A 14,521-nucleotide genomic window follows, 5' to 3' on the forward strand; every position below is an offset into this window, starting at 1 on the left:
CCCAGGCTGCGGAGCATTGAGCGACGATACCGGTGCAATACTCGGACAAGACAACACGTCCGTATCTTACGTCTCTAGGCTTCCCTTCAAGGTACTATCCAAAATCCAGTGCTCTCTTCTACATTCTCCTTCCGCCTTCTCCTACATTCCCTCTTTCCGCGTTCGCGATTCTTCCTCCAGAATTATTTGGCAGAGAATCATAGGGCCGCCATCTCACAAGGAGCTCTATAAAAAAAATCCGATGATATGCATATATGAATCCGAATAATGCATGAGTGGGCGGATTCTGCGCGGGATTTCGATCCGTAGGCTCCAACCTAGATCGACTCTCCTGGGGTATCGTTGATACCTTAGCGTAGTCAGCCGCCCCCGTGGGCTCTTCCGAGGCTTCTTGGTGGGGATGCGGGAGACCCTCGGTGGTTCAACCCTTTCGCTCCGTGCTAGAGCATCCTCTGACCCCGAATCGACTTCGAATCCTTGAGCCAAGAAGCTCGAGGCTGGACTTACAACCTCCGACCGGAATACGCCCGAGGCTAAATTACGAAACAGGGTCGGCAGTCTTTCGGGTTCTCAGTCGTCAGCCCTTATTTCGGGAGTCGAGAAAGGTATGGACAGGGTGAAGCATACCCAGGACAAATCTTTGAGAGAATAGTATATCATGACTGCATTCGACAATACGTACGTACCTTGATCGACAAAACCCTAGATATCGACTCAAATGTCGGCGTCCAGGTTTTTCAACTCCACGATCAGTGTGAGGGTTCCACGAAAGAGCTGAATGGGCAAGGGGACGAGACAGGCACCGGAAATTATTCCTAGGCATACTTTAAAATCTGCGATTTATTACTTTCAACCAGTTTGGTGGAGGGGCGGGGTTGTGACGCTAAAAATCCGCCGAAAAACAAGCGGGGAAACTTTTAAAAGCTATGATTGCGAAATTGCATTTGTTCCTTTGGGTCCAGAGAGAACATCCCCGCGAGCATCTATATACGAAGTCACGATCCCGGACCTCCAGGGGTTCAATATTTACAATCTTCGCGGAGACTCGGGCGAGACATTTCTCCGAATACGGTACTTTCATCCTAAAATAGCTCGGGCCTCCGTCTTTTCCATAGAATCAGCTCTTAGTGGGCTTGTTAGGTGATGAGGTTCTCCCCGGGTGTTCAGTGCTCGTTGGACATTTATAAATGTGAGTCTATACACCGCCTTACGCGTAATCTCAATGAGGATCGAACTTCATGGTTAAAAATATTACAGCGTTTAACAGCTAAGAGACTGTCACGACGCTCGACGGAGTGATAGGATTCAGGAGAGCTCCGAATGCGCGCTGTCTCCGAAGATCCGCTTTGCACAGGACTGGAAAAAGAGCATGTGGGTTTAAGCATCTCTTTATGTTCCCGGAGTTTCTCCCGGATAATCCTGGACCAATAGCGGGAGATGAAAATCATTCCATCCGGCCCTGGCCGTGTTCTCACCTGTGAGTATTGTTCCAATTATCATGAAACTTCCCAGGGTCAAATTCGAAACGACGTCACCGAAGCGAGTGTCCAACATGGACGCGACTGACATGAACAGAATGCCGAATACTTGAGCGGATGCATTCAGCAGTCCTGAGGTCGTGCCCTCTGGCTCAGGGTAAGTCAATTCAGAAGCGAACTCGAAACCGATCGGTAGATAGCCGGTCATGAAGAAACCTGGAGCGTTGAAAGTCAGTTTCGAAGGAAGAATACACTTTCATGGCGCACGGTGCGCACACATCGGATGACGGCATTCATCCGCCCTTGAACTTGAAAATCCATGTGTCCGAAGACAAGACCCGGGTTTTTGAGAGCAGTTGCTAGAACGTACCCAACGCAGAAATCACGGCGAACGTCGGCCAGATGCTACCAGCGCTCAGAACGAATGTGTAGGCAAACATGCCTAAGGTGGACAGCAGGTAAACCATCAAAGTTATTTCCTTGAATTTTTTCGTTTTGTCAAGTAGGACACCGCAGACGACGGAGCCTATCATGCCAGTGATTACCAGAGCGAATCCCATGAAACCAATGGTCGAGTTCTGTCCCTGGAAAGGACCGAATCAACTGTGAGAGCTCTGGGAGATGGATAATAGACCCTTAGGCTTAGGGATGAGAGGAATCTCATAGTCAGAGGGGGAAAAAATCGTCAGAAGCGGAGTTCTCCGCTACCTTGAAATATCTCGAGAGGATTTGATCCAGCAGGATGGAGATGGCGTAAAAAGTTCCGGTATTGATTCCGTAAGCGATCAGATGGAGAATGTAAGACCGGTTCTTGACCAAATTCTTCATTGTTTGACCATAATCAGGCTCCTTCTCTTCCAGCTGACCCAAGTTCGGAGGGCATGGTGGTTTTTCGCGGAAACCTGCAAGCGGAGGGATCTTGGGAGACTGTGCTCATAATTCGAGGTCCGCGGTCTCCATCATGCGAGGGATGACGTTGAAATCGCTAGCTATATTATGTGTTACGGAATAACCGTCTCAATATCCTTGCGGATATTGAAGCGCGGGGTGTTCGCGACGAATGACCCGGGAGATCGCGCAACGTCAGCTCGCGGCCCAGTAGAGGGTCAGGAGTCGTTGGAATATCCATACAGACTGAATGTCTTATTTTGGGTTCCCGATAAGTCAGAGAAAATCAATTTGTCGCGATCGTGAGGGCTTTTCTAGACTCAGAACGAGATGCTCCAACTGGCGACGATTGGACGCGGGGGCTAAGTCTGCGCCTAAGTTTACCTTCGCGGGGGCTCACCTATCAGAACAGCCACGAAAACGATTGTAGAGACGGCAGCGACTCCGTAGGATAAGGTTTTCAAGCCCTGTTCCACTAAATGGAGGTCTGCGACGTTCGGGACTAACAACGTTGGAATCTGGAAGCCCAGAGCAATCCCCACCTGTTCGGAGAAGCCAGGAATTAATTCTCGTCCTTTCGGATCTTTCGATCGGTTTGGACCATATCATGAGGGAAGAGTCGAGAGTCGACGCGACCTTTTTCAGAGTCAAATAGATGTTCGTACCTGGTTGCCGAAAACTCCCACAGCACAGGCGCGTGAGATCTCATCCGGGCTGAACCAAACTGCTGCGAGCCGTGGTGGGATCGATAGCACGAAAATCTGGGAACTCGCTACCACGGTTTGGCCCACCATGAGGAGCCAGAATCTGTCCGGAGCGACGCCGAACACCTACGGCATGCAAGAAGACAAGGGTAAGAGATTTGCGCGTCTTCAAAGCGAATCGCCGGAATCGATCGAGCATTCAAGACTCAGGCTCGCAGAAACGAATTACGAACATCGTGAAGAACAGACCGCCTCGGTTCTGCTCGATTTGGGCGTATTCGCGACCAGGAGCTCGCTCAGGTTCCGTGAAGGCTCGTTAAGAGATCAAAGGTGTTTCTATGGAGATCCTCTTGACCGTGGACGGGGAGCTGTGGTTTCGATGTCTGCCTAATTCGATCGAGGGGATCGTATCGAGAAGTCCTCATATGTACCTTGATCCAGGCTCCGAGGGTGGTTCCGAAGGCTCCGATGAGGATCACGAAGCGCAAACCTTTCTTACCCATCAACCAGCTCGCAGGGAATATCAGAGGGATGTATGTTGCGCAGTATACAGTCGCTGTCCAGTTGACCGCCGTCTCATTGACATTATAGTACTTCATCACAATCGACTGGATTATCGAGAGCTCGACCCATTGAAAGGCATTCGACATTGAGAAGCAACAGAATAGGAACAAGACAACGAAACGATAACGATAAACTTCTATGCCGGACGACGTCGCTTCATCGTCTTCCCGTCTCTCGATCTTCGATGGAGGCTCCATGGCCTGGAAGTGGAAAAGACGAAATTCGGTTTTCTAGGTGATCGACGGGGCGAATGGAAATCGAAGATCCCAATCGGGAGGATCTCGAAGGAAGAATTCGATTCGGCAATCCAGCGAATCCAGTAGAAACTCCGCATCGGTATCACAGGGAGGAACGTTTCGGGAGCAGCCTGTCGATTCTCCCATACTTCAGTACTCTGAACTTACACGGTATTTGCATTTGCAGCTCATGCTTGAAAAAAATCTCACTGGACCGCTCTATTGAAAAAGATTCGAACACGCAGGATTTTCCTCGCATTTTACTAGCATCGAACAGCTGATCCCAATCATCCGGAGACGTCTGCCAAGCCGTTTTCGAAATGGAATGTGCGATGTGGCGATGGGAACTCCATCCTCGAATACGGTCGTTATGGGACTCCTTATCGTCTTCGAAAAACGGCTTGATAGCAACGCCAATAGACCGCGGTTTTGTCAACGGACAGTAGTTGTAAAACAGCTTGAAATATCCAACGTTCTATTCCAGTCTCAGCTGATCCCCGGATGCATTTTCTTGGACTAACATTACTACCACTCTTCCGCATTCGAGCGTAAGTGAGCTGGTCAATGAGGTCTTCCGCGGTCTTTTCGCTCTCGAAGGCAAGCTTTGTTTCCGATTCGTTTCTACGATCATGTGGGCGTTCAGGTCGTTTCGCCTTGCGCCGTAAGAATTAAGGTCTTCAAAATTCCCTCCTTATCGAGCTGATCGAGAGAACGTCGATCGCAGTGTTGGCCATTCATTGGAGCGGGTCAATCGCCGATTGAGCCTCTTCAGCTTCGCATGCAAAAGTGCGATATGTACGCTCGACGCCGGAATCATATTCATCTACGTCGAATTCCGCGATTCGTTCGAGCGTCGACCCCGAGAGCTATCTTCGCTACCTCACACAAAACGTTTTCTCCTTTAGGCGAGTTCACGTGATCGCGCATAGTCCCAGATCTTTCCAGTCGGTCGAGCGGAAAAACATCGTGAAGCGATGGTAAACAGTATGGCTGTAGGCTTCTGTATAGCGGGCCCAGGCGTCCCTCAGCTCGGAAACATTGAGGCACTCAAGGACGTTTCGCTAGAAACAAACGTGGAGACTGCTTGGCTCCCGAGCTATCTGTGAGCACGAGTCGAACGCTCAATTTTTTTTATCAAACACATGGATCATCGGAGCTCGACGAGAAGCGCATTGCCATAATTATCTGTACCAAGTATCACTCAATCAGACCATAACGCTGTTGCCGTGTGCCGATTGCTGCTGACAGCTGGCGTCCCTCAGTCACTTTGAAAAAAAGAGGAGGAATGCTCACGCGATTTGAATAGCTGCCGACGTCTTCGCGAAACCCCGAGCAGATTGGCAAAGCCATGTCTCCTATGAACTATGAATTATGAAAATCCGCATCCTGAAGCAGGATTCTCACCTTGACTTCGGCTGACTCGATTTCACTCTCTGGCACGTGGATGTATTCTTCCCTCACTGACTGTGGGAATCAGAGTATCGTCGAACACTGTCACAGGGAAAAAACCGGCGACCAGCCGATGCTGCCGCGAAGAGGGTATAGCGCTACGCGCGTGAATAATTACAGAGTTCCGCTTCCCAGTATTTCCCGGAGGAAGACAGAGAGTTGCGCGAGCAAAGAGCTCTCGAACGCGCGATCGAGAGAGCGCGCGCGAGAACCTTTGACAGCGGCTCGCCGGACCGCCGAGCCTGCAAAGTTGTCCAACAGCTTTTGCGGCTCAAGTGCGTAAGGTCTGTCGTGACCTCTCCCAGCCACGTTACCTAAGGGCCGCCTCATCCGCGGGAAAGCAGAGGAGGCTGCTCCTGTACTCGTCTCCATCGGACCAGATGGGGCTTCACCAGCTCTGTCTCGTCCATGGAGTGTCTTCGTATGTCTTCGTTGTGATAGGACACCCCCCGCCAGTCTATGGGGCGCTATATGACTGGTCATAGATGGGACACATTCCTGATCGAAGAGAAGGTACCTGTCCCATGACAGGTACTTTCAATTCATTTGCAGCAATGAATTTCCTCCGAAAAATCAATGAGCGAGGTTTCGAAGCTGAGCCCTCGAGCTCCATCAGAAAAAAAAACCTCAGTATCCTACTCGGGAATGTCTTTTCAGTGTTCCCGAGGCCTCGGTGCCGAATCCGCGAAGGGTACGGATCATGCTGGGCTGGCGGGAGCTCATCGGACTTTCGAGAGCTCATGGCTCCTCTCCCTGATTCTTCGAGAATTCGGAATGACAGAAAGAGTTGTGGGGGAATTAACGCTACGGGATGCTCGAGCGACTATTGCTGAATGGGTGCAGATTCAGCACCGAGAGCCCTGTCTGTAGGCTCTGTTAGGCGACCAATCGTGATATCCGACGTACCTTAATGACTTTTCCAAATTCTCCGATCGAACTTTTCACTTCATGCACTCAAGCCGCCAGAATATAATTTACGTGGTCCCGGAGTCGGCTCTAAATCCAGGGTAGGTTTTCGAAACGTTTGTTGGAGGGATTAGCCGCTCTTGGGACATCGAGCGTAGGAAGTAGTTTGTGATGATACCCGATTGGTGGCGAGAGAGTCACTTGATTGAGTCAATCTCGCTATCGCTCCAGCTTGAACGTTCGATCGTAGTCTGGAAGCGCTCATACATCGAAGTCCTTATGGACTCCCGAGGTCTCTACCGTCTCGAAAAAAGAACCATCCAATACTCGAGAGCGTCAAGCTCGAGCATTCGAGATTCTCGCGAAAAAGGCGAATACCATCGGAGCGGTAATGCGACGGTAGGCGTGTAAGCACCTGTGCTCGTTCTGCTACAAACGGGGATAACCGAGATATAGACTGCCCACCGGAATCCGCATGCGATACACCGTGGAAGCGTCGCGAATTTTAATCGTCAATTGCGTGTCTAACAATAGTTTCATGCAGATCTTGAGACTAGAGAAGCGACCAATTTTCTCCCGACAACGCTGAAAGAGCAGATTTGGTCCTTGTTTGATCGAACCTTTTTACTCCATGCCGACAAGCTGTGCAAACGGTCATGGCGTTGAGTGGTCGAATGATCGAAACTGTCCATGAGGGTAACATTGTGCATGAGGTGTATCGCATTCTTGGAACTGATTGAAGTGACTGGCTATGTCGAGACTCGTCCGTTAATGCAATCCCTTGTCCTCTTGGGGAGGAGTAGAGTATCTGCATTTTACAACTCCTCTCCGGGAAACGTCGAGCCGGCTGTGATGTAATTCTCATGTTGGTGACGAAGAGGAAATCGGGAGTACCCAGGCTCCAAATCATCATATCGAAATCAAGCTCTCGCTGAGGGCGCTCCGCGAGAATCTTCACTCGGGAGGAGTTTCCGCTCTCCGCCGGATTGCACCGGACTTGCGACGAGATAGGCCCAGTGCCCCGTAATAGGCGATGCGGCAAAATATACAATCGCGGGACTCGACGAGCTTGGAGTTTGCCTTGTCATTTAAATTTGCTCTTGCTTGTGCTCTCCTCGCTCGGCGGTGATGGACTCCGATAATTCCTCCGGGACCCGGGTCGCGGCTCGACTCTGCTCTCGACGAGGACCTAAGTCTTCGAAAATCTGAAGATATAGATACGGCCTGGGACCCGATAGTCGAATTAGGTGGGATGTGTTCACAATTGTATCATCGGCAGCTCAAGATCCCTCCTCATCACCCGCACGACAAATTGCTTCATCATCGATGGTCCTCATCGAGTACCGGATCGGAGCCCTCATCTATGTTCCCATGCACTGGCACATCGATTTAAACTGTATGCATCGGGTAAATATCGGTTCGGATCGAGGTAAAGTTGGAAATTCCATCAAACTCGTTTATTTACGCTCGAACTCCGAGAATATATCAGTGAGTGAACAACAATTCGAAATATCTAGCAAGAAAAGATCATTCCATTCGTATTTCGTCTAGCCAAGATGATTGAAGTTCAAGCCGCCCTAACGAGCTGCATTCCTACGGAAGAATCGTATTTCGACACCGGCAAACATGAGTCGGTGCCCTAGCAGACAGAGATTACTCGCTTCTCAGAGTCCTTTGGAGCTAATTTAATGGATTCCTGGAGAACTTGGAAGAGCTCGAATAGGACTATTGACCGTTGATTCGATCTATTCTCCGCAGTTGTGCTCCGCATAAAAAATGACTCCCAGTGAAAGAAACATCAGCATTTCGACATTGATTGGCACCGGAGAAGATGAATATATATAAATATAATATATATTTCTATTAAATATATGTATATTGATGTAAAAGCGAATCTACAATAATCATGGCAACAGAGGATCTGATAGAATTTCCCATGCCTCGATCCAGAGTTTGAGGGGAGTCCCCGTAGGAGCCCGCCACGCGCGAATTCTGACGGGACCTTGAAAGACTGAATAGTTTTGTCAATGTTCTGGCTCCGCAGCAGAGGACTGCGCCCGAGTATCACACACGGTGAGGATCCACTCCACAAAAAAATCGCTCGCGAGGCTAACCGGATTGAGCGCATCAATTCTATCCCATGTCACATTCCATCCAATATTCTTGTCATATTCGATGGAACGTCACAGCAGAAGTCGATATACCAGCGATCCTCCAATTACGCGGTGTCTCCAGAAGAGCTTGGCTCCGCCTGACTTCTGGATTACCTTCCACGATCCACTTCGAAAGTAGAGCCCTGGACGATTCAGCGGAAGTGATCGCTTATGCGTTCTCCGCTTCGATGCTGTACACTTTGACCACGTTGCCCTCGAAAGCTTTTTGTCTCCTCAGATCCGACCTGATGAAACCTAGAACACAACAGCTCTTAGCGTTCAATAGTCGACTTACATAGCCATCCTCGTAGTCTCTAGACCGTTACATCGCAATCACAGGCGCTGTTCGAACTAGGTAGAAGCCTGACCTGTCATGACAACTCCGACGATCAGACATAAACTCAAGGCAACGTTGGCAGTTATATCCCCGAGAGATGATTCGATTCTCGTTGCTCCGAGAGTGAAGAGAATCCCGAAAATCTGAGCGGAAGCATTCAAGAGTCCAGACGAGGTGGACTCCGGTTCGGGATAGGTGAGTTCAGACGATAGTTCGAAACCGATCGGAATGTATCCCGTCATGAAGAAACCTGAAAATGAGAAGGTATTTTGAATCATAAACGAGATACCGCATCCACGCCTGGGCGCTCTTTCCACTATCAAGACATTTATAACGGCGGAGCTCCAGTAAGCATCCCATGGGTCTACGTTTCCGCGAATTCTCGCGTATCTGACTCACCCAGCGACGCAATCGTCACGAAGATGATCGGGAGCGATCTCGCACTCAAGACGAACGTGTAGGCAAACATCAGCAGAGCGGTGAGCAGGTAAAGGGCTAGAGTGACCTCTTTGAATTTTTTGGTTCTGTCCAAGATCACGCCGCAGATGACGGAACCGAACATTCCGGCAACAACCATTGAGAGTCCCATGAAACCTATCGCTTTATCTTGACCCTGGAGGAAACGCGAGCGATGTCAGTATCAGGAGTTCAAGAAACTCATTCCAAAGATGTTCTCCTCATTGAAATTGGCGGGCGGGTTCACTCGTAGGTCTGTGAGACGTCGAATCTTACCTTTAGGTACTTGGTAACAACCTGATTCAACAAGGTCGAGATCGCATAGAAGACCCCGACGTTGACACCGTAAGAGATTAAAAGCAGGACATAAGGCATGTTGGAGAACAGGTGCCTCATCGTCCGCAGATAATCCGAGTCGATCTCGCTCGTGATTTGAGCTCTATTTGGCGGTATATCGGGCTTCTCCTTGAAAGCTGAAGGGGACGGAATCGATCATTGGTAGTGACGGGCTCGCTCCCTCATCGGGTCGAGCGGGCAGAAAACGGTTATGGGGTATAAATGCACAGCTAAAGTAATAGAATTCACGATAGGGGATACCGCCGTGCAATGCACTCACCGAAGATTATAGCGAAGAAAATGAGCGTGGTTGCAACGGCCACACCGATGAACAGAGTTCGGAGGCCGGCAGCCACTTCGTGTGGCTGATCTGACGAAGGCACAATAATGGTCGGAAGAACAAAACCGAGCGCTATGCCCACCTGGTTGCCGAAAACACCGATGGCGCAAGCTCTCGAAACTTCTTCGGAACTGAACCATACAGCAGCCAATCGCGGAGGTATCGACAGGATGAAAATTTGCGAGCAAGCAACAATCGCTTGTCCCGTCATAGTGATCCAAAATTGGTGTGGCTCACAGCTGAAAACCTGGAATTTAAGGATAATGAATAACTCGTCGATACGATCGATCTCTCGCTCTGGATACGAGCGAAACCCTTGACTCAGTCGTCATGATGCACCCGATAACGGAAAAAAGGTTCGAAACATGTAATCCTAGTCCCCGAACGAATTTTCGGCGATCTTCGGCCCTATTAAGGGATGGCGTCGGAAGATTCAGAAAATTCCCAAAACACGAGCGCTCGTTGGCAATTATGCCTCTCATACCGGAGCCACCCGCTCTGCCTCTGTGTTTACCTTTATCCACGAGCCTAGCGCTGTGCCGAATGCGCCGAGAATGATGACGAAGCGGAGACCTTTCTTCTCCATAAGCCATGTTGCCGGAAAAATCAGCGGAATATAGGAGACCGAGTATAGGAGTGCCGTCCAGTTCACGGTCTCGTCGTTTTCTATGTTGTAATGATCTTTGACAATGTCGTGAATGATCGAGTATTCTACCCAACCGAAAGCGTTTGCCAATGAGTACATACAAAACAAGAATAGGATTGCGTAACGATATGGGTAAACTCTGGTGATGCCCTCGACAGGTCCATTCGGCTGCGGGCCACCTTCGACAAGGGTCGATTTGGCACCTGCAATGCAAATATTCGAGTTGTTCTCAAATGATCGATGGAGATTCCGATCTCTCCGTCAAATACTAAATCCTCATTAGGGATTTATACTGGATTCCCCAAGCAATCGACTAGAATCCTCCGAGGAAACGTCATGATCTCTAGAATGGATTACCGAGCAGCGAGAAATCTCAAGGTCCATGCTGCGCTCAGACGCTCGTATATCGGAATCGTATGTCGGTAGCGGGTCGTTTACATAAATCGAACGTCGCGTCGTAAGGAGGACTCGCAAGAAGAGTCAACGCTGGAATTCGAACGCAGCCGACCGGCGTCTTCGACCATCGGAGCGCTAATGGAACCTGATCCTTAGAGAGCACGTCTTGACCGTGGTTTGAGTTTCCACGGGACGAAATTAGATATGTAGATATCTCGATTTATGGAATCTCTGCTCGAACGCTTACCTGTCGCAGCTCCCTCCATCAGAAGCACCTATTGGATATCGGCTCCGAGTAACCGACGACGAAAATTTCCGCGCTGACAACTGCAGCGATTCGCGCCGCAGATTATCCAGATGCGACGAACAGACGCGAGAGCGCTTTCTAGGGAGAATGGGAAGCTCATGGATGAAATGAATCAAGACAGTCCGCTAAAGAAAGAGTATCATCCAAGCGGTGTCAACTTTCACGACTTCCAGCCACTGTCGCGGTAGTTTAGTACTTCAATGGAACCCTTTAGGAATGCTACACTCTCTGTATCCGTGCCGCGAGGGATGAAGAACGTTTCTCGACACGTGACTTATTCAGCTGAGGAACCTATCAGTTTTCGACGGCAGTCGTCCCGGGCACAATAACGCGCTTCAAAACTCACGGGATGTCCGTGGAGGCAAGGAGTCTGTCCGCGCGCGCGAATCACTGGACAACCTGACTCGAAGTATGTCAGATTCTGTGAGCACGCTCGATTCATGGAAACCGATTCCTCATTCCACGGTCACAGGACTGTCAAAGCAGAAGAGCGGCACACGACGAGGGTCTGAAGATTGAGTCCAGCATACGGATGAAGAGAACCGCTACTGACGGTGTACGTATCTATTGTGCGATGCAGGAATTTCGTTCTCACTGACGTGTGTTGTTCCAATCCGCATCGCGCCCGTATGTGAATTGAGCGAACCACCGGCACCCTCTGGGGGCCCGGAAATTCCACCGCGCCGAGCGGTCGCGGCAAATGCGTGCGTACTTACGAAAAAGAAGAGCGCCGCGTCTGTCAGAGAAGCTGTACATGAACACCTAGTGCAGGCGGAGCCGATCGGTCAGCTGTTACTGCTGCGGCGTGCTTGGCTGCCTGCTCTCGCGGCGGGTCCTCGGAGTGGCTCGCTCGCTTGTTTGCTCGCCTGTCTGATTGTGCCTCTGGGCCGCGAGGCGCATCAGAGCGCCCTCTGACGGCTCATCTACATTTTGAATTCCCGGTCGACGGTCAAGCTCAACACATTGTAAACGAGTGTAACTCGGTGTGAGTGGGATTCTCTGCTAGGTAACATTCCGTAAAGCGGATCCCATATCGGAATGCTCTGAGTTGAGCTCATCTGGATGTCAAACGGATTGAGTGGTCGAGCGAGCGCGCCGCAAGCCGATAGCCGATCGCATGATCCGTGAAATTCATTCCGAACCGGCAGTCGCCAGCTGCCGGCATCCATCCTTGGATAGGAGTGCTCCACTCTAGTGTTCCGATCCTCAGCCGGAACAATGCCTAGAAATCGGCATTGCTGGGAGTTTTGAACGAGCCTCGACTACGGTCCCGAGTCATAGCCGGAGTCGCTCTCATACATGGTTTGTTTCCCTACCGACTGCGAATGCTCATTCACGCAGATCAAGCGGATCAGTGAGGATCAGTTGCGTTTTCTCTCGCGGTGAAGACGGCGCCTTTGCCCCAACCATCACGTCCGATGGGCAAATCTTCGTAAGCTGGTATCTAGACCCAGTCGCAACGTTCGGTCCTTTCCCATTGCCGGTCTGTCAGTTACTGGGTCAAGCAGAGGCGCGTTCCGGTCTTCAGCGGAGCCGTGAGCCGCTCTGCCAGTCGGAGTCGAAGTCGAAGTTTCGATGTGGCTGGCACGACTTGGATTCCTCAAGGCTCCCTGAGGAAGAAGTTGCATTCGGTGAGCGTATGTCAGGGAGGATGGCTAATGATTCAGAAACAAACCGTGAGTACCGACCTGTTTTCCCAGTCGTTTTTTGTCCCGGGTGTGTCGAGGGCTGCCTCCGATGCTTTTGGAAAAGTAGAGCAATGCGTTCGCTATCCCCAGTCGACCGTTGTACACATCTGGCTCGATTCGATACTACTTGCCTCGGATATGCAAGGACGCGTTCACTAGAATCAGGAGAATGCACTCCGCGGAGGAAATGCGCATGCGGAAGTAGCGAAAGTTCCGGGAGCCCTTGACCCGATGAGCACTTTTTCCGATTTGTCTTCCCCTGCCACCATAATGGCCACTAGGATAGATTCCACCTCCGAGAAACCCTCCGAGCGAACTATTCATGTCTGTGTGCTGCGAACGCTGCTCAAGCTGTCGAAGCTGATACGATACCGTGTCTATGATAAGTAAACGATAATTCTGGTGCCGACCTGGTCGGTCTGAAGTCAAGATAGGGAGCTTTCAATGCAGGTGGAACCCCCTCGGCGTATTCTTCGTTCTTTCCATATGGATCTGGCCGACGATGGCTGATCGAGAAAAACTTAAGATCGGCGTGGGAGAATGCCGCTCAATGGGGGAATGGCGTCGGGAACCTCGGAGACGGGCTAACACTTTAAGAGAAGAGAAAAGTCTTGCCATTCTGAAGGAGAAGACAGGCGATTAGGAAATTAATCTCCGCGCATCGAGCCCTCTAAGACGACGGGAGCCGTTTAAGGGTATCAAGTATTTCGTCCGGCCGCTTTCTCAAGTCAATGAACGGAGCGTGAACTGAAGACTTCACTGAAGACTCGCGCTTGAAATAACGGGTCATTCAGCGGAAACCTGTGGTCCCATCTGGAGAATCAGAGCTGATCGCTCGAGCGCCGGGCGTGAAAAAAAAAGAAAAATTAAGAGATTGGGCCTCGGTCTCCCGAAATTCTCCATATTCTCCCTCGAAGACCTGTGTGGCTAGATCATCGCATCGGGTGTAAGAGAATTCATTGCTCTATTAAATCATTGCAGTTACCGATCCCGCGGATTCTGCTGAGCAGGCTAAGCAATGTCAAGCTTTAGCGAGCGACAGCGAGGATGGAGTTCAAGATCCCGAGAAGGAAGAGGCTGCTAGCGAAAAAACGTTCTCTCCATCCGGAACGCCCTCCCCTTTGCTTGATTTCGATAAAGAAAACGACGATGACTACATTTTTCCGGTTTGTATGCTATAATTTTTGCGAGGACTTGGCCGCTGTGGGTGCCCCATATTTTCTCGATAAGTCACGGACTCGGGCACATCCTCCGACGAGGATTCCAAGCAAGAGAGAGTCATCCCATGCACGGCTGTCCTTCCAGGAACCCATGGATCCCGTAGTCGACGACGACGAGCTGGTAGATCTCTTGATCGAACAAGCCACCCTGCTTAGTAGGACCATCTTCCGTTATTTGATGGTTATGCCTTGACCAAAGAACTTGTCTGAGCTCTCCTAAGTGTCGGATCGGAGTCTCGCTTCCTCTTAGTGAGACAGAAGTTTCGGAGCACACTGTTGATTGTCTGTTCGCGATATATTTTGAGCACGCCATGACCATGATTGTGATATGAGCATATTTACACCTATATCTAGGAATGTACTCCAATAAATCAGAATGGATATAGTTTCTCGAATGCTTTCTGAGTTAGAAGCTCG

General features: G+C 50.3%; 2 protein-coding genes across 2 annotated transcripts; one reads left to right on the plus strand and one right to left on the minus strand.

Moving 5' to 3' along the window:
* Positions 1-980: 980 nt before the first annotated feature.
* HisT (Histamine transporter) lies at positions 981-11,956 on the minus strand. The gene is made up of 17 exons (XM_003747031.2): positions 11,913-11,956; positions 11,137-11,274; positions 10,362-10,696; positions 9,788-10,094; positions 9,448-9,644; positions 9,115-9,328; positions 8,747-8,965; positions 8,554-8,633; positions 6,663-6,810; positions 6,226-6,272; positions 3,502-3,834; positions 3,032-3,196; positions 2,767-2,908; positions 2,187-2,380; positions 1,849-2,062; positions 1,476-1,694; positions 981-1,356 (listed from the first exon to the last, which is right to left on the minus strand). Exons 2-17 carry the CDS (start codon positions 11,153-11,155, stop codon positions 1,268-1,270), a joined length of 2,922 nt encoding a protein of 973 aa, XP_003747079.2. The 5' UTR covers positions 11,156-11,274; positions 11,913-11,956; the 3' UTR covers positions 981-1,267.
* Positions 11,957-12,745: 789 nt separating this feature from the next.
* Positions 12,746-14,297, plus strand: LOC100901417 (uncharacterized). Its single transcript, XM_003747032.1, has 3 exons — positions 12,746-12,872; positions 13,866-14,050; positions 14,190-14,297. Exons 1-3 carry the CDS (start codon positions 12,836-12,838, stop codon positions 14,295-14,297), a joined length of 330 nt encoding a protein of 109 aa, XP_003747080.1. The 5' UTR covers positions 12,746-12,835.
* Positions 14,298-14,521: the final 224 nt, after the last annotated feature.

The sequence above is a fragment of the Galendromus occidentalis genome, unplaced genomic scaffold, assembly GCF_000255335.2.
Source record: "Galendromus occidentalis unplaced genomic scaffold, Mocc_1.1 scf7180000077511, whole genome shotgun sequence".
NCBI lineage: Eukaryota > Metazoa > Arthropoda > Arachnida > Mesostigmata > Phytoseiidae > Galendromus > Galendromus occidentalis.